The sequence below is a fragment of the Musca domestica genome, unplaced genomic scaffold, assembly GCF_030504385.1.
Source record: "Musca domestica strain aabys unplaced genomic scaffold, Musca_domestica.polishedcontigs.V.1.1 4, whole genome shotgun sequence".
In the NCBI taxonomy this organism is placed as follows: domain Eukaryota; kingdom Metazoa; phylum Arthropoda; class Insecta; order Diptera; family Muscidae; genus Musca; species Musca domestica.
This window is the reverse complement of record NW_026712328.1, coordinates 11,833,355-11,853,144: the sequence shown is the minus strand read 5'-3', so window position 1 is coordinate 11,853,144 and position 19,790 is coordinate 11,833,355. Positions and strand designations below refer to the sequence as shown.

General features: G+C 31.2%; 1 protein-coding gene across 6 annotated transcripts in view; it reads left to right on the top strand.

Moving 5' to 3' along the window:
• Positions 1-19,790, top strand: part of LOC101891721 (uncharacterized protein CG45078) — a 56,153-nt gene that overhangs the window by 30,823 nt on the left and 5,540 nt on the right. For 2 of the 6 annotated variants that reach the window (XM_059126908.1, XM_059126909.1), the window contains one exon: positions 1,332-1,610. The exons of the other annotated variants lie outside the window; for them this stretch is intronic. In XM_059126908.1, coding sequence (XP_058982891.1) covers positions 1,332-1,357 — 26 coding nt within the window. In that variant the 3' untranslated portion in view covers positions 1,358-1,610. Of the gene's footprint in view, positions 1-1,331; positions 1,611-19,790 lie in introns of those variants that run through there. 6 annotated transcript variants of the gene reach the window in all.

The following is a 19,790-nucleotide window of genomic DNA, read 5'->3' as shown; positions in this document are numbered from 1 at the left end:
TATAGTCAGCATTAAAACATTTTAGGTTCATTTAGGGAAAGGAACGAGCATTTTCATATAATCCACATATACAACCTGACATAAATTATTTTGTAGGGCTTAGAATCCCACGGAATAAATGGTTGGAATTTGCAATTTTAATTCTAAGGGGGAGGAATACCTTTTTGCGAAAAAGAAATGTGTATGCGTAAAATGCAGAATATCGAATGATGAGAATAGATTCGATATTCCGCATTTTACGAAGAATAAACGAAAAAAACAGTTAATCATAGATATGTCACTATCATCAATATATAAGTATGATGATGTGTTACTATTAAACACTTTTTGGTATATTTTTGCTCTGTTCCAGAACTGCAAAAATTTAAATTTTTTTACTGTGATAAACGACTATGATATCGAAAAAAATACTAAACCTATAGATACTCGTAGGTTCTGGAACAGAGCATTTATTGCAACTTGCACACACGAAACTGAAATTACAACGCAAGTCTGAAATAAGGAACATTGATAATTCACAGCCAATAGAATGAGACAGACTCATTCGATGTTTCTGATTCATTCAAATTCATGTTTCTTTACAATTATATATGTTATCGTTCTTGACAATCGTAAATTGGTCGTTTTGTTTTTATAGTTTTCTTGCAGTTCATTAGCTTTCGCAGGCTCACCACAATATCAAGTAATAAAACGAGGCGAACTATTAACACCCTCCAACATAAATTTAAGCAACCCTTTCAATATTCTAACAATAAGGATTTTAAACTACAAATGTCAGTAGAATGGATTGGAGGATGAAATTAAAGTCTTTATAAGGTGGGCGGTACCGTTGAAACAACACAGGGGTTGCTAGTTTCAAACACAAAATTTGAAACAATTCTGTGTCAAAATGTGGTTAAAATCATTAAAATACCGACTATTGGGAGTAACCGTTGCATATAGGAAAAATGTAACTTAAATCTTCATATATATATTTGATATTCCATATCATGTTATGATGATGACAATAATCATGTTGATGGCGGTAACTTCTTATATGGACATAGAGAGCAACAAACCAAAATGTATACATACATAATTCATCCATTCATATTTATCGAAATGCGTTAAAATCCAAAGTATATATGTATACATTAGACAGCTTTTTTTATTTTTAAAAATCGATTATTTGCTTCATTTTCTTTTCGCTCTTTCATTAATAACATACAAACATATGCATCTTCATATTCGTAAAAACAAATTTCTTAAGTGCATTACACATGCTACAGTCTTAAGTTCTTGTTGCTAACATTTTTTCTCTTTTTTTCTTTTCACAAATTATAAATTTGCAGTATGCGCTGCTGAGACAGAGGCCTGAATCAATTTTAGAAAGCATGTATGTGTCCGAATAAATATACACCTCTCCAAATCTTGCATCACCACTACTATTCTGAAGTGATTGTAATTACATTTCAAGACAGCGTGTATTTCTAAGTTTGTTTCTTAAATGTATCTAACACCTATAACCCAATTACTTTTTATATTTAACTTTTACAATTTAAATATTTGTTGAAAACATACACAAATACAAGTAAAAATATTAATAATATATAATTCAATGAACATTTAAACTTTTTGAAATGTGTTTTTTCATTGAACCGCCTACGCGGATTTGGCTTAAGTGGCGGCATCAGGTGGGATTACTAACACCACGTTAACTTAAAGAAGCAATTAATGGTAGTATTTTTAATACTTAGAATCGTGATAATGTATACCCAAATAATCCTTTACCCAAGAATGACTAACAAATGTTTTCTAATTTTATGATAATTGTTACATATGTTTTAAACACTTTGAAAGATGTATCCAGATTAATTGCAACAATATTTGAAAATGTGAAGTAAAGTGGTGACGAAATATTTAGGGATAATACGTTTCTTTAAAAATAATTGAGTGGAAATGTTATATAAATTCTTGTAAAGCCGAAAGAAATACCGATTTTTTAAAACTTCCGAAAGTCGGTTTGCGCTTTATATACCAGAATTATTTGAATCCAGCTAAAAGATTTCTGAGGCCCAATACCAAGTTCTAAGTTCCTTCTTAGGTATCGTTTAATATTTAGAAATATACACCGGTTTAAGTATCTAATACCAATACCAGTTTGGATGCGTCCATTACATAAGATTTATCTTTAAATGATCATCTATACTATTATCTTTTGTAGAAAACAATGAAAAGCGTGTCCGCAAAATGTAGAAAGGAAAGAGGTAAAGCACATCTAAAAAAAAAAATTGTATGGGCTTTTTATATTCAATCGCGTTTCATATTATAAAAGCAATGCTAGTGAAATCGGCTGGAAAATGCAGTTAAAGTCTTTACAATACCAAAATTTGCGGCGGCTACACTAAAATTACAAGTTTCAAATACCAAAATTGAAAAAATTCCATTGAAAATGTGACTGAAATCATTAAAGTACCGAATATTGGGAGGCACCTTCATATGAAGTCTACAGAAAAACATGAAAACATTAGAAATTAAAATATTAACATTAGAAAGTGTGACCAAAATCGTCAATATGCTATATGAAAACGAGAACAAATGCAGTCAATTGCTGTGTTAGATCGAGTTATGTCACAGTATCTAGAATCCGTTATGAACTCTAATTATCGAATTCTAAACAAATCGGTTGGAAATGTGACTTAAATCACCAAAATATCAAATATCAGGTCGTACCGTTATATCGATGTCGAGGAAAACGTGGACCCAAATTGCCTATTTACAAACTTGATCTGGAACTTGGAAGGAACGGTACATAGATGACTATTTAACGAGAATTCCCTCATTTTCCCTCATGCCTGTATTGACTAACTTACTTTACATGACTTTTTAAATTGGATATTAGTGCAACAAAGAGGATATATCAAAATATTTATTTTAAAATTTTAAATTTATAGTTTTATATAAGAAAAAAAGATTTTTAGGGTTCTTCTAAAATTTCACTAAAATCTCAGAGAATTATTAATGCATTAAAAAAGCGTACGATTCTCGATTTTGGTAAGAGCGCATTTATATCTTCCTACGCTTATTACTCAAGAGCGGCAGGACAGATTTCGACAACTCGCATCAATTCGGAATGACTTCGTGCGCAAAAAAGGATAATATCTTAAAAAATCACATAAAAAATGCGGCTATTTTTTACAGTTTGTGATATGTTTGTTGTTTGTTATCATAATTAATAATATAACGCAAGATCGGCTGGGCTGATTTAGACAATTCACATCAATTCGGAATGTTTTTTGACAAAAAAAAAAGGAAAACCCCTATGTCAATAACATTACGAATGAAAACATTTTTTTTTATGTTCTGTAATTTTTTATATTGCATGAATCTTCTTCTTTTTGACTTACTATGTTGAGTTTTAAATTTTATAATATTTTTTTCTCGAATGCTGATTGAAAGAGTATAGAAAAATCAAATAAGTGTACAAGTCGATTATAAATGAGACTTCGATTATAAATTACACCTTTTCTTAAATTATGGCCCTTTCACAATTCCAAAACCTGAGTGTAAATGAAAAACGAAAACCGACCGAATGGTTTGGCTGTTGATTCAATTTTGATTTTATTTTTAAAATATGTTCCTTACGTTCTCCTGAAACTAATCTAACTTAACCTAGTCGCAGCCACACAAATGTTCTTATATATTCTAATATTGAATGGAGAACTTGGTAGGCTGCTTGACATTTCATTCAAGTGGTTTTGTGCATCTACTGAGCGCATCGATATATATGCGTGTGGGTCATAGCCTTTATTATCTCACGCATTATCGTATGCGTCAGCGCACAAGATTTAGAATATTTATTGTTTATTGCTAGATATTCCCAGCGCCTCAACCGCACTCAAAATTATGTACAAAGTATTTTGTACACTGAGCCTACATTGAGCATTGTTAAGGGATGTGCTCTACCTTCAAAAAAAGAGTAAAATTTATGCCAGTAAAAATGTGAATAAATATATTTTTTTGATATATAGTTTTTGTCACTTTTTTATATTGCATTATTTTTATTTTCAATTTGAAGTGTACATTTTGAACTTTTTTTCATTCGCCTTCGATATAACGGGGATAGAATATTAGATGAACGAGCATCAGAAACATGACAACAATGAGCCACGCGTCTATAAGCAACAAAATGTGGGCAACAGTCGCAGAGACTAATTAAATTGTCAAAGTTCACTTTAGTAATTGTTCATATTTGTTATATCATTGATTTCAGTCCTAATGTATTTTAGAATATTGGGTTTTCGGTCGAAGGAAATTTGTCACGCGAAAGAAGCAAGTCCACGTCTCGATATAAGCCCAGTACAGCTGTGTCGGCCATTTTAGTTGGTTTGTATATCTATGTCGCATCTTCCATATGAAGTGAATTTAAATTTATATTTTTTTCATACGTAGAATAATAAATACTCGATGTAGGATGTTGGAATGCTAGATCCAATTTCTTCCACATTTTCCAACTGAAAGCGCCACATCAATCGAAGTCTAACTTACCATTTTATTAGGTAGAATAATAAGTACTCAATGTAGGATGTTGGAATGCTAAATCCCAATTCTACTCACATTTTCCAACTGAAAGCGCCGCAATTGGGAAGGACATCATTTAGGATCGAAGTCTATGTTACCATCGTATTGTACTACGAATTTCATAATCTACACTCGTTCAGTCAGAATGAAAAAAAGTTCAAAATGTACACTTCAAATTGAAAATAAAAATAATGCAATATAAAAAAGTGACAAAAACTATATATCAAAAAAAAATATATTTATTCACATTTTTACTGGCATAAATTTTACTCTTTTTTTGAAGGTAGAGCACATCCCTTAACAATGCTCAATGTAGGCTCAGTGTACAAAATACTTTGTACATAATTTTGAGTGCGGTTGAGGTGCTGGGAATATCTAGCAATAAACAATAAATATTCTAAATCTTGTGCGCTGACGCATACGATAATGCGTGAGATAATAAAGGCTATGACCCACACGCATATATATCGATGCGCTCAGTAGATGCACAAAACCACTTGAATGAAATGTCAAGCAGCCTACCAAGTTCTCCATTCAATATTAGAATATATAAGAACATTTGTGTGGCTGCGACTAGGTTAAGTTAGATTAGTTTCAGGAGAACGTAAGGAACATATTTAAAAAAAAAATCAAAATTTAATCAACAGCCAAACCATTCGGTCGGTTTTCGTTTTTCATTTACACTCAGGTTTTGGAATTGTGAAAGGGCCATAATTTAAGAAAGGGTGTAATTTATAATCGAAGTCTCATTTACAATCGACTTGTACACTTATTTGATTTTTCTATACTCTTTCAATCAGCATTCGAGAAAAAAATATTATAAAATTTAAAACTCAACATAGTAAGTCAAAAAGAAGAAGATTCATGCAATATAAAAAATTACAGAACATAAAAAAAAATGTTTTCATTCGTAATGTTATTGACATAGGGGTTTTCCTTTTTTTTTGTCAAAAAACATTCCGAATTGATGTGAATTGTCTAAATCAGCCCAGCCGATCTTGCGTTATATTATTAATTATGATAACAAACAACAAACATATCACAAACTGTAAAAAATAGCCGCATTTTTTATGTGATTTTTTAAGATATTATCCTTTTTTGCGCACGAAGTCATTCCGAATTGATGCGAGTTGTCGAAATCTGTCCTGCCGCTCTTGAGTAATAAGCGTAGGAAGATATAAATGCGCTCTTACCAAAATCGAGAATCGTACGCTTTTTTAATGCATTAATAATTCTCTGAGATTTTAGTGAAATTTTAGAAGAACCCTAAAAATCTTTTTTTCTTATATAAAACTATAAATTTAAAATTTTAAAATAAATATTTTGATATATCCTCTTTGTTGCACTAATATCCAATTTAAAAAGTCATATAAAGTAAGTTAGTCAATACAGGCATGAGGGAAAATGAGGGAATTCTCGTTAAATAGTCATCTATGTACCGTTCCTTCCAAGTTCCAGATCAAGTTTGTAAATAGGCAATTTGGGTCCACGTTTTCCTCGACATCGATATAACGGTACGACCTGATATTTGATATTTTGGTGATTTAAGTCACATTTCCAACCGATTTGTTTAGAATTCGATAATTAGAGTTCATAACGGATTCTAGATACTGTGACATAACTCGATCTAACACAGCAATTGACTGCATTTGTTCTCGTTTTCATATAGCATATTGACGATTTTGGTCACACTTTCTAATGTTAATATTTTAATTTCTAATATTTTCATGTTTTTCTGTAGACTTCATATGAAGGTGCCTCCCAATATTCGGTACTTTAATGATTTCAGTCACATTTTCAATGGAATTTTTTCAATTTTGGTATTTGAAACTTGTAATTTTAGTGTAGCCGCCGCAAATTTTGGTATTGTAAAGACTTTAACTGCATTCTCCAGCCGATTTCACTAGTATTGCTTTTATAATATGAAACGCGATTGAATATAAAAAGCCTATACAATTATTTTTTTAGATGTGCTTTACCTCTTTCCCTTCTACATTTTGCGGACACGCTTTTCATTGTTTTCTACAAAAGATAGTAGTATAGATGATCATTTAAAGATAAATCTTATGTAATGGACGCATCCAAACTGGTATTGGTATTAGATACTTAAACCGGTGTACATTTCTAAATATTATACGATACCTAAGAATTCGGAGTTGTCTACTCTCCGAAAAGGATAATATCCAAAAAAAATCGCGTAAAAATGTGATATATTAACATTTTCATTTTGACTTTTCAAATGTACAATAGTAATGTTTTATTTTGCATGATATTTTTCCATTTTGACTTACTTTTTTCTAATGTACATTTGTAGTGGTTTTTTTATATTTTATTTTTGAATTCGAATATTTATACCAATTTATTTAATTGACTTGATTTCTTGAGAACTGAAATTGATGGCGGGTTACATGGAAGTGTAGTAGCGAATTATGTGGTGGCGAAACGGAATAGATGATATCGAAATAATTTAACGCGGTCACACCAAAGTTAAAAGATAATTACTTTTTCTAAATCGCTGAAAAATCATGAAAAAGAGATCTCATTGCAAAAATCAAAAAAACATTTTCAATGGAATCTAATTTTAAAGTAATAGTACATTCTATTGACAAACTTTGTAAGGAAGGATCTTAAAACAGTTGCTGTAAAAAATCAGCGAAAAAGTTGAAGACTTTTTCAATTTGTTATTCTTTTTTTTTTGTCAATTTTTTTTTTTCAATTTGTATTATCATATTGAATTCAGTGGATTTTTTGTGAACAAAATAAAGAATAATTTTTCACTAAAAAAATTAAATAAGTGCGAAATAGGATGTTAACTGACATCTACCTTTCAACTCCAGGGCCTACATCGTGGGTTAGCTGAAAGATGCGAACACATTTAAACAAACAAAAATGACCGAAAAAGCTTAATGGGGCTCATTTCAAAGCGTGACAATGATCCGTCCAATGAGAGCTCAAAATGCAAAATTCTTTGGGAGAATAATAAGTAATATACCAATATTGAAATAAAAGGTGCAAAATAGTAGAGCGAATGGGACTTTTAGTAAGAAAAGGTTTTATATCCTTCCAGAAATTCTTCCCAAACATTCAAAATACCTAAAATCACTTTTGCAGGTCTTTATATCGATCATAACTCATGGATAAGGGAACAACCCGATTTCATATTTATATAACCATCTATGATTTAAGTTATTTTTGGGGTCTTGGCCGGCCACTTTTTTCATTTTTTGGCCCTTATTTGACATTTTTGTTTCTAAGGGGGTAGATAACCTCTTCGCATAAAATTTGAAATTTTCAGAGTAGGGCCCATATTGGTATTGACCAAATTCATCAATTGATTTGGCTAAAAAATTTTATTTATGCCACCCTGGGGTAGGGAACCATCATACAGATAATTGCCACATAGGAATTTATTTAAGTAAAGTCCCCACATTGGAGTATCCCCAAGTCCACTTTCACATCTAATGTGTGGTCAGAAAAGAAAATTTTGTATTCTATTGAATTTTTAACACCCAAGAGAATATTGGTTGGGAACGTAGATTTGGGATGTGCAACCATATGAAATAAATTGTGGAAACATGAAGAAATTACAAATATAAGAAAGTAGCACGGGACCGAATATTTGTTTAATCATCATTGAATTATCCTATGATGAAAATATGGACTTTAAGGGGTCTCCAACTTACAATTTAAATGGCAAATAAAATTAATTCCCATCTTATCATTCTGCCCTCAATTATGAGGTGGATAAAACTATTTTTACTTATTTAAATCACGCGAAATGCTATGACATGCTATATTGTTCTGCTATATTTTTGATTTGGCCTCTATTTGTCATCTTGGATTATAAGGGGTAGAAGAAAGTTTTCAATGTAGGTCGATGTTTCGGAGTAGTGCCCATATAAAGAAGGTACCTCCTAATTTAACCACATTTCAAAGAATTTGGCTAATAATGCGTATTAGGGGGGTGAAAATCTTACACTAAAATTTCAACATATCTACAAATTTTAGAATTTTTATCCATGTTATAATACCCTCTCAAGTCCACCTTTTGGCGGACAAACAGACTGACATGGTTAAGGGGACTTATGAGGACTCTAATGCACAATCTAAGTTGCTAATGGGTTTAAAAAAGTAATTAACTTTGGTTATTCTTAAATCATTCAGCCCTCAATTATGTTGTATACAAAATACAGCAAATTCCAAATTACTGCTCATTTGACAGGAAGATTTTGCTACGATTTTTACCATATTAAAAATTAATTTGATCCCTTATATGGCGATAAGATTGATATATACTTTTTAATAGATTTGTATAGCACATCCACACAGTTGAAGCCCACGGTTTAAATATTGAAGCCCACTGGTTAAAAATGGGTACAGGTATTTTAAAACACTTTAAATCGACCTGTACGTGAACACTTATATCAGTCATATCTGTGAATAATTATGCTTGGGAATATATGCATAATAGACAAAAACTACGGGCCGGCAACGCGGACCGGGCCAGCTAGTATATATATATATAAAAGAGGAAAATGTTTGTATGTTTGTTTGTTTGTTTGTTTGTAATTTATGGACTCGAAAACCGCTGAATAGATTTTCCTGAAAATTTCCATATATACTGCAACATCGCCTGAAAGTAACATAGGCTATATACATTTTTTAAGTTCCACTTGGAACTGGAGATGTAGCATCAGAATCGGAGGTACCTCCCAAAAATTTAGATTTTATATGCACATATCTATTGATTGGTTGAAGATACAGTCTCCAAATTTGGAATACGTAACGGAATTTGGAACAAAAATAATTTTGCCAAATTATATTGTAATCGGTTCAGATTTGGATATAGCTCCCATATATATTTTCGACCGATTTCGTTCATTTGATGCCTCAAACACAATATGAATGTTCGATTCCAATGAAATCCGAATTAATCCGAAAATAAATTTTTCAAATTATATTGAAATCGGTTCAGATTTGTATATAGCTCCCATATACATTTTCGGCCGATTTCAAGCATTTGATGCACCAAACGCGCTATGTATACCCAATTTCAACGAAATTTGAAAGGTGTGATAGATTTTATCTAAAAAATTGATTTCTCAAATTATATTGAAATCGGTTCAGATTTGGATATAGCTCCCATATACATTTTCGGCCGATTTCATGTATTTGGTGGACCAAACACGATATGTATTTCCAATTGTAATGAAATTTAAAATAAGTAACGGAATTGGGACCCAATATGAATTTGTCAAATTAAATTGAAATCGGTTCAGATTTGGATATAGCTCCCATAAATATTTTCGACCGATTTCATGTATTTGATGCACCATACACGATAAGTATGTTCGATTCCAAAGAAATGTAACGGGATTTTGATTAGAAAATAAATTAGTCAAATTATATTAAAATTTCATGTATTGTATTCACAAAACACGATACGTATTTCAGATTCCAATGAAATTCGGCATGAGTGGCTAAATTTGGTACAAAAATAAATTTGACAAATTATATTCAAATACGCTCAGATTTGATTATAGCTCCCATATATATACTCAGCCGATTTCACATATTTAATGCACCAAACACAATACAGAAAAAAAATTGCCAAATTATATTGACATCAGTTGAGGTTTGGGTATAGCTAACATATATATTTCGGGCGATTTCCTACATGTTATGCACCAAACATGATATATATGACCGATACCAATGAAATTCAGAAAGCGTGACGGAATTTAGTTACAATAATAAATGTGAGAAATTAATTGGTAATTAGTTTAGATTTGGATATATGCATATATATATATATATATATATATATATATATATATATATATATATATATATATATATTCTCGGCCGATTTCACATATTAGACGCACCAATTTCAATGAAATATGAAAAGTGTGGCGGAATTTGGTGTAAAAGTAATTTTTTTTAAAATTATATTTAAATCGGATCAGATTGGGATATGATTTTAATAAGAACTTTTGACCCACAACGCCTTAGGCTAACAATAAAAAACAACACAACAATTAATTTGAAATACGCTTATTACGACGAAGTATGTACCCTTCGTGTATGTATGTCATGTTACTGCTTTTCTAATGGTTTTGTTTATTTACGCATTAAAGTAGTGCAATTTTTTTTTTAATTTTTAAATTTGTTGTTTTTAACCAACATATATTCGTAAATACAATTTTGAATGCATATAAAATCAAAAGGGGTTGCGAAGCGCACCGGGTTCAGCTAGTATATATATATATATATATATATATATATATATATATATATATATATATATATATATATATATATATATATATATATATATATATATATATATATATATATATATATATATATATATATATATATATATATATTATTCACAAATATGACTGTTATAAGTGTTCACGTACTGGTCGATTAATTTTAAATTTTAAGTTAAATGGGCAGTAATTTGGAATTTACTGTATTTTGTACACCTCATAATTGAGGGCTGAATGATTTAAGAATAGCCAAATTAATTACTTTTTTAAACCCATTAGCACCTCAGATTGTGCATTAGAGTCCTCATAAGGCCCCCTTACCATGTCGGTCTGTTTGTCCGCCAAAAGGTAGACTTTAGGGGTACTATTACATGGAGAAAATTTTAAAAATTGTAGATATTTTGAATTTTTTTTTTTGAGATTTTCACCGCCTAAATACACATTTTTAGTCAAATCCTTTGAAATATGTTACCTTTATATGGGCACTACTGCGAAACATCGACCTACATTGAAAACTTTCTTCACCCCTTATAATCCAATATAACAAATAGAGGCCAAATCAAAAATATAGCAGAACAACATAGCATGTCAAACTGAAAAAAATTCACGTGATTTAAATAAGTAAAAATAGTTTTATCCACCTCATAATTGAGGGCAGACTGATTTCAGAATAGTCAAATATAATTACTATTTAACACCCATTACCGTAAGATGGGAACTAATTTTATTTGTCATTTAAATTGTAAATTGGAGACTCCATAAAGTCCATTTTTTTCATCATAGTATAATTCAATGACGATTCAACAAATATTCGGACCTGTGCTACTTTCTTATATTTGTAATTTGTAATACATTTTTTTAGCCAAATCAATTGGTGAATGTGGTCAAGACCAATATGGGCCCTGCTCTGAAAATTTTATGCGAAGAGGTTCTCTACCCACTTAGAAACAAAGATGCCTAATAAGGGCCAAAAATAAAAGGAAGTGGCGAAGACCCCAAATATAGCTTAAATCATGCAATGGTTATATATATGATCGATATCATGACCTGCAAAAGCGATTTAACGTATCTTAAATGTTCGGGAAGAATTTCTGGAAGGATAGAAATCCTTTTCTTACCAAAAGTCCCATTCGCTCTACTATTTGGCACCCTTTATATTTGGTATTTTACTGATTGTACAACCAAAAAATTTTGATTTTGAAATTTTGGATTATTGTCACATGAAAGAAGTAGGTCCACGCTTTGAAATGAGCCCAATTGTTTAAATGTGTGCGCATCTTCCAGCTGAAGCACGATGTAGGCCCTGGAGTTGAAAGGTAGATGTCAGTTAATATCGTATTTCGCACTTATTTCATTTTTTGGTGAAAAATTGTATATAGTAACAAATTATACTTTATTTTGTTCACAAAAAATCCACTGAATTCAATATGATAATACAAATTGAAAAAAATGACAAAAGAAGAATAACAAATTGAAAAAATCTTCAACTTGTTCGCTGATTTTTTACAGCAACTGTTTAAAGATCCTTACAAAGTTTGTCAATAGAATGTACTTTTATTTTATATATTTTCCGATTTGAGAATTTTTGCAATGATATCTCTTTTTCGTGATTTTTTAGCGATTTTGAAAAAGTAATTATCTTTTAACTTTGGTGTGATCGCGTTAAATTATTTCGATATCATCTATTCCGTTTCCCCACCACATAATTCGGTACTACACTTCCATGTAACTCGCCATCAATTTCAATTCTCAAGAAATCATGTCAATATAATAAATTGTTTTTAATATTCAAATTCAAAAATAAAATATAAAAAACACTACAAATACATTAGAAAAAAAGTAAGTCAAAATGGAAAAAAATCATGCAAAATAAAACATTACTATTGTACATTTCAAAAGTCAAAATTAAAATGTTAAAATATTACATTTTTACGCGATTTTTTTAGATATTATCCTTTTCGGATAGGAGACAATTCTAAATTTGTATAAATCATTAAAATTAGTTTAGCGGTTCTTAAGTTATAAGCGTAGTAACTAACACAACTTTCTTTTATAAATATAAAACTAGCTGGCCCGGTCCGCGTTGCCGGCCCGTACTTTTAGTCTTTAATGCAAATTTTGTATAGCATAATATTTCACAAATCTGGCTCATAAAGGTGAATAAATTTTAACATAAATATTGATCCGACTAAATAGAAATAAATACCTATGGAAGGAGGGCAAAATAATTTCTGAATACTCAAAGTTAACTACGCTTTTACACCCATTACCCAGTCCCCAAGAAGTCTATGTTCTTGTTCATAGTAAAATTCAATGAACAATGCCCGTGTTGTTGTCCGCCAATCGGTAAAAATCACTATAGATCGACGGCCCTGGGGACTACATGGGGACTGTACCAAAATATTTACCTATGTTGACATTTTTCTGTAAGACGGTGCTCACAAAGTAGCCTAAATACAGCAAAATCGATTGGAAAATGTGGTCAAGACCCTCGAAATAAAAAAGCCAAGATGCCAAATAAAGGCCAAATCAGTTGAAAAACGTGGCCAAGAACACGGTCATAGCTGAAATCAAAGATACTTTCATGTGAGGGTTATACCAAAACGTAGCCCACCCAATATTCTCTTGGGGGTTACAAATTAAATAGAATACAAAATTTTCTTTTCTGACCACACATTAGATGTGAAAGTGGACTTGGATACTCCAATGTGGGGACTTTACTTAAATAAATTCCGATGTGGCAATTATCTGTATGATGGTTCCCTACCCCAGGGTAGCATAAATACAATTTTTTGCCAAATCAATTGATGAATGTGGGCAAGACCAAAATGGGTCCTACTCTAAAAATGTAAAATTTTATGCGAAGAGGTTCTCTACCTCCTTAAAAACAAAGATGTCAAATAAGGGCCAAAATATGGAAAAAGTGGCCTAGACCCCAAAAATAGCTTAAATCATACGATGGTTATATAAATATGAAATCGGGTTGTACCCTTATCCGTGAGTTATTATCGATATCATGACCTGCAAAAGCGATTTAAGGTATCTTGAATGTTTGGGAAGAATTTCTGAAAGGATAGAAATCCTTTTCATACTAAAAGTCCCATTCGCTCTACTATTTTGCACCCTTTATATTTGGTATTTTACTGATTGTACTCCCAAAGAATTTTGCATTTTGAGCTCTCATTGGACGGATTATTGTCACAATGTCACGCTTTTAAATGAGCCCCATTAGGCTTTTTCGGTCATTTTTGTCTGTTTAAATGTGTTCGCATCTTCCAGCTGAACCACGATGTGGGCCCTGGAGTTGAAAAGTAGATGTCAGTTAATATCGTATTTCGCACTTGTTTCATTTTTTTGGTGAAAAATTGTATATAGTGAAAATTATTCTTTATTTTGTTCACAAAAAATCCACTGAATTCAACATGATAATACAAATTGAAAAAATTGACAAAAGAAGAATTACAAATTGAAAAAATCTTCAACTTGTTCGCTGATTTTTTACAGCAAATGTTTAAAGATCCTTACAAAGTTTGTCAATGGAATGTACTATTATTTTAAAATTCGATTCCATTGAATATTTTTTTTTGATTTTTCCCGATTTGAGAATTTTTGCAATGAGATCTCTTTTTTGTGATTTTTTAGCGATTTTGAAAAAGTATTTTACCTTTCAACTTTGGTGTGACCGCGTTGAATTTTTTCGATATCATCTATGCCTTTTCGCCACCACATAATTCGGTACTACACTTCCATGTAACCCGCCATCAATTTCAGTTCTCAAGAAGTCAAGTCAATTTAATAAATTGGTATTAATATTCGAATTCAAAAATAAAATATAAAAAAACACTACAAATGTACATTAGAAAAAAGTAAGTCAAAATGGAAAAAAATCATGCAAAATAAAGCATTACTATTGTACATTTCAAAAGTCAAAATGAAAATGTTAATATATCACATTAATACGCGATTTTTTTTTGGATATTATCCTTTTCGGACAGGAGACAATCAGTCCACCGGGTCTTAAGTTATAAGCGTAGTAACTAACACAACTTTCTTTTATATATATAGATATGCATATTCTGCTTTAAATATTGGTTGCGAAAGTTTATCTTTAATTAAAATATTGATAATGGACTCTGTTTCGAATTCCTCTCTTTCAAGATCATTATGGCCTCTATTTGAGTAGAAATGTGACGACCTTTAAGTATTAACGATTATTATTATTATTAATATCTATAAGCCCTGTAGAGCTCTTGACATAATTTTGAAGTAATTTCCTGTTTTATTTTATATGTATTTTTTGTCTCTTGGAGATTCCCTCTCCTTACAGAGACCATATGAACATTCGGTTTATCCAATATTTAGGAGTGTTTATTTACAAGCACTTTAGTTGCTTCTTAGCGAATATATAATGGGGGGAATGTTTGATGTGGCTTTTTATAGTTTTACTAGCTGAACCCAGTGCGCTTCGCTACCCCTTTCGATTTTATATGCATTCATAATTTAATATACGAATATTTGTTGGTTTACAAAAAAAAAAAAAGAAAAATTCAAAACTTAAAAAAAAACTTATTAATTAAAATACTTTAATGTGTAAACAAACAAATAGATCGGTCTAACGAAGCGTGAACATGCCAGGAACAGCTGACCATGAGAAAATCAGGAACATGCCAAATTTAGTCGGCATATACGAAGGGTGTGTCCTTCTTTTTTAATAATTTCATACCCAATATTAATCGTGCAGGAAACTGCAATCTCTTGAAGTTGAGTGGCATTTCTCTGGCAATTAAAGAATTCGAGGTAGCAACATACTTCCACGTAATAATCGCATTCTCATTTAATTTGTTTTGAATTTTTTTATTGTTAGCTTAATGCCATTGCAAAGGCTTCGTGGGTCAATGCTTCTTAATAAAATCATACCCAATCTGATCCGATTTCAATATAATTTGACACAATTTTTTTGAAATTGGAGGTACATACCGTGTTTGATGCATCAAATATGTGAAATCGAACGAGAATATATATAGGAGCTATATCCAATTTCTAATTAATTTGACAAATTCATTATTGTAACTAAATTCCGTCACACATTCTGAATTTCACTGGAATCGGGCATACATATCGTGTTTGGTGACTCAAATAAACGAAATCGGCCGAAAATATATATGGGAGCTATATCCAAATATGTACCGATTTCAATATAATTTGGCAAATATATGTTCGGTTTAATCTCCGTTACTCATTTCAATAACATTGGAATCGAACAAACATAATGTATTTGGTGCATCAAATAAACGAAATCGGTCGAAAATATTTGTACAGATTTCAATATAATTTGGAAAACGTATATTCGTCTTAAATTCCGTTACACATTCCAAATTTCATTGAAATTAGAGATACATAGCGTGTTTGGTACATTAAATATATGAAATCGACCGAATATGTATATGGGATCTATATCCAAATTTGAACCGATTTCAATATAATTTGGCAAATTTATTTTTGTTCCAAATTCCTTATGCATTCCAAATTTGGTATCTGTAATCTATCAATAGATGTGAGCATATAAATTCAAAATTTTTGGCAGGTACCTCCGATTCTGATGTCAAATCTCCAGTTCCAAGTGGAATTTCAAATAATTATATAGCCTATGTTACTTTCAGGCGATGTTGTACTATACTTGCAAATTTTCAGAAAAATCTGTTCAGCGGTTTTCGAGTCCATATATTACAATCAAACAAACATACAAACATTTTCCTCTTTCATAGATATAGATATTGAATTTAAGCAATGGTTGTTATTAAGAAGTTAAATTTCAAAGATTATTTGTGGATCGCTTTTTTTGTCTCACTTCAAGGTTTTTATACTCTCTTCCATACAATAGAGGAAGGTATAAAATTCCGTTTGTAACTCCTCGAAATACTCATGTCAGACCCAAAAAAATATATATTCTTGATCATCGTAAAATTCTAAGTCGATTTAGCGATGTTCGTCTATTTGTTGTAATCACGCTATCTTTCGAACGAATTGAGATAGAAGGCTAAAATTTTGCACACATGTTTATTTTTCCAGTAGGCAAGTTAAGTTCTCAAATGGGCCATGTAGGTCCACGTTTTCATATAGCCCCCATATAACGGTACCTCCCGATATTCGGTATTTTGATGATTTTAGCGACATTATTCACCGGAATTGTTTCAAATTTGGTAATTGAAATGGATACTACAGCCTAAGACAGAAAATTGTCTGTGCAGGTTCACGTCTTCGTATATCGCCCATATAACGGTAACTTCCTATGTTCTGTATTTTGATGATAGCGTCATTATTCACCGGAATTGTTTTAAATTACGTATTTAGAGTTTGTAATGGGAACTACAGTATCCAGTCCAGGTCTTCGTATAGGTCCCATATATCAGTACCTCCCTATATTCGGTATTTTGACGAGTTTAGGTACAATACCCACCGAAATTGTTTGAGATGTCGTATTTGAACTTCGTAATGGATGCTACAGCCTATGACAGAAAATTGACTTATAAAAAACGGTATTTTTACAATTGTAACAGAATTTTTAAGGATTTTATTTCATAAAAAATGGCGAAACTGAAATCCCCACTGCTGTGGCTGCAAATACCATAGCAGTATGATTATATAATTTTATTTTACGATTTACTAGTTTAAAAATAGCTTACTAGCTATTCTTTGAGAATGTATGTATCAAATTTTATCGAAGCTCAAACCGATGGGCCTGGCAACCTCTACTCAAAAAATCTGCCTTTCAATTTTGATTTTTCAATTGAGGTTATTTGCGAAATGAATAACTTCTTTATCAAACTTTTTTGAATTGGCGTTGTCGTAAACTTACAATATTCCATGCATGCTTTGTGTTTTTACTGCAATTTAATACATTTGTGAAAAAAATTATCTATATTTCAATTAATCTACCTTGCTGGTTGAGATATATTTTTTTTAATGACTCTGTTAGATTCATAAATTTTCAAAGGTAGCCATTGTAATATGCAAATTATTTTTTATTATTATATTATTATTCTTATTGAAATGTAAGTATATAACGGATTTCCCTTCTTGTGTGTTAAAATAAAAAACACATAGGGTAAGTGTGCCTAAGTTCGGCATGTCCCAGTAGTCGGCACTTTTTATTTTTAAGCCCAAATAAATGAAACTATTATATTGAAATGTATTTTGTTTACTTCAGCTATCTTTGTGCACAATTTTGCTAAGAAAAGATGATTTATTCTAATAAAAATTAAAATTTTTGTCTGTGAAGGTCCTCAACAATTCATATTCTTAAGAAAAGTACAATAAAGACGTCGAATCAGTTTAACTAAACAAAAATATTATATTTTAATGAAATAATTTTTTATTATTATTAATTATTCTTACAAAAACATTGGTATGCCGACTGTTGGAACCTGCCATACCGACAATTGGCAAGTGGTGCCGACTACTGGCAAAAAAACATTGTTTTAATAAAACTACAAATTTATGAAATATAAAAAAAGTTTTTACAACTTTATTTATTATTGCAAAAACTATACAAAATTTCGAATCTTAATAAATTAACTTTGTAATAATTGAAATGTTCCACTCAGAATGGTGAGCGGTTAAAAACGCGGAAATCCTAAAAGTGCCGACTACTGGTACACTTACCCTACTGTCTCCTAAAATGTAAGTAAAGGCTCAGACTTTGAAATAGTATTTTTCTAACGTTAGATAATCAGTGCATCAATAAATAAATTTGCTTCTAATTTCGTTTATCGAAAGGTATTCCTTGGTATTAAATAGATATAAATGCGGCTTCAGAAAATATACAAATTCGACCACATATAATAGTAGATCTATTGACACAATTTTTCGTCAGATTGATCAGTGCATATTAAGAACTGAACACATCGGATTTCAGTCCAATCCATTGAAAAATGTGGCTAATTCATCAAAATACCGAATATCGGGAAGTACCCTCATATGGGGGCTATACGATATCGTGGAGGTATATAGACCATTCTCTTTCAGGGAATAAAGTACCCGAAATTAACTTCATGTGCAAAATTTCAAATAATCCCACTTTGTGGATATAAGGTAATTAGTACCATACAGGCAATGTTTGCCACAAAGAAGTATAAATCTTTTTGTACTCTAATTATTGAATTTTTAGCAATGTTGTTAGAAAATGTGTCTCAAATTGGCAACAAATGTTGGAAGTAACCTTTATATTGGGGCAACACTCTATTGTACTAAATTTGAAAAAAATCCTATTGGGAAATGAAAATTAACCGTTGGAATACCGAATATAGGGAAGTACTATTATATGGGGGCTCTAGAAAAACGTGTGGAGCTAGCTCGAAACTTAATTGTTGTGTTTTATGATGACATAATTTATTGACGACCAAACGTAAATTCTTACTCAAGCAACGAAACAAGTAAAAAAGCAGTAAGTTCGGCCAGGCCGAACTTTGAATACCCTCCACCATTTAGAACGAATTTGAAAATTTTCAAAAAAGATAACATTCGCCACAAATTCTGTTAACATTTTAAAAATACCGAATATAGCCGTTATATATACTAGGCCTGTACGACGTGCACCTACATAGTCATTGTTTGTCACATATTCAAATTCGTAACTTGAAATAAACTGTGCATAATGTAGCCAAAATCATTAAAATACCGTACGTAGGGAGGTACCGTTGTATAGGAGTTATACGAAGACCTGGACCTGCATAGACAATTTTCTGTCACAGGCTGCAGCTTCCATTACGAACTTCAATTACAACATCTCAAACAATTTCGGTGAGTATTGTACATAAAATCTTCAAAATACCGAATAAAAGGAGGTACTGATATATGGGGCCTATACGAAGACGTGGACCTACATGACCCATTTATTTGCCTACTGGCAAAAAATAAACATGTGTGCATTTTAGCCTTCTATCTCAATTCGTT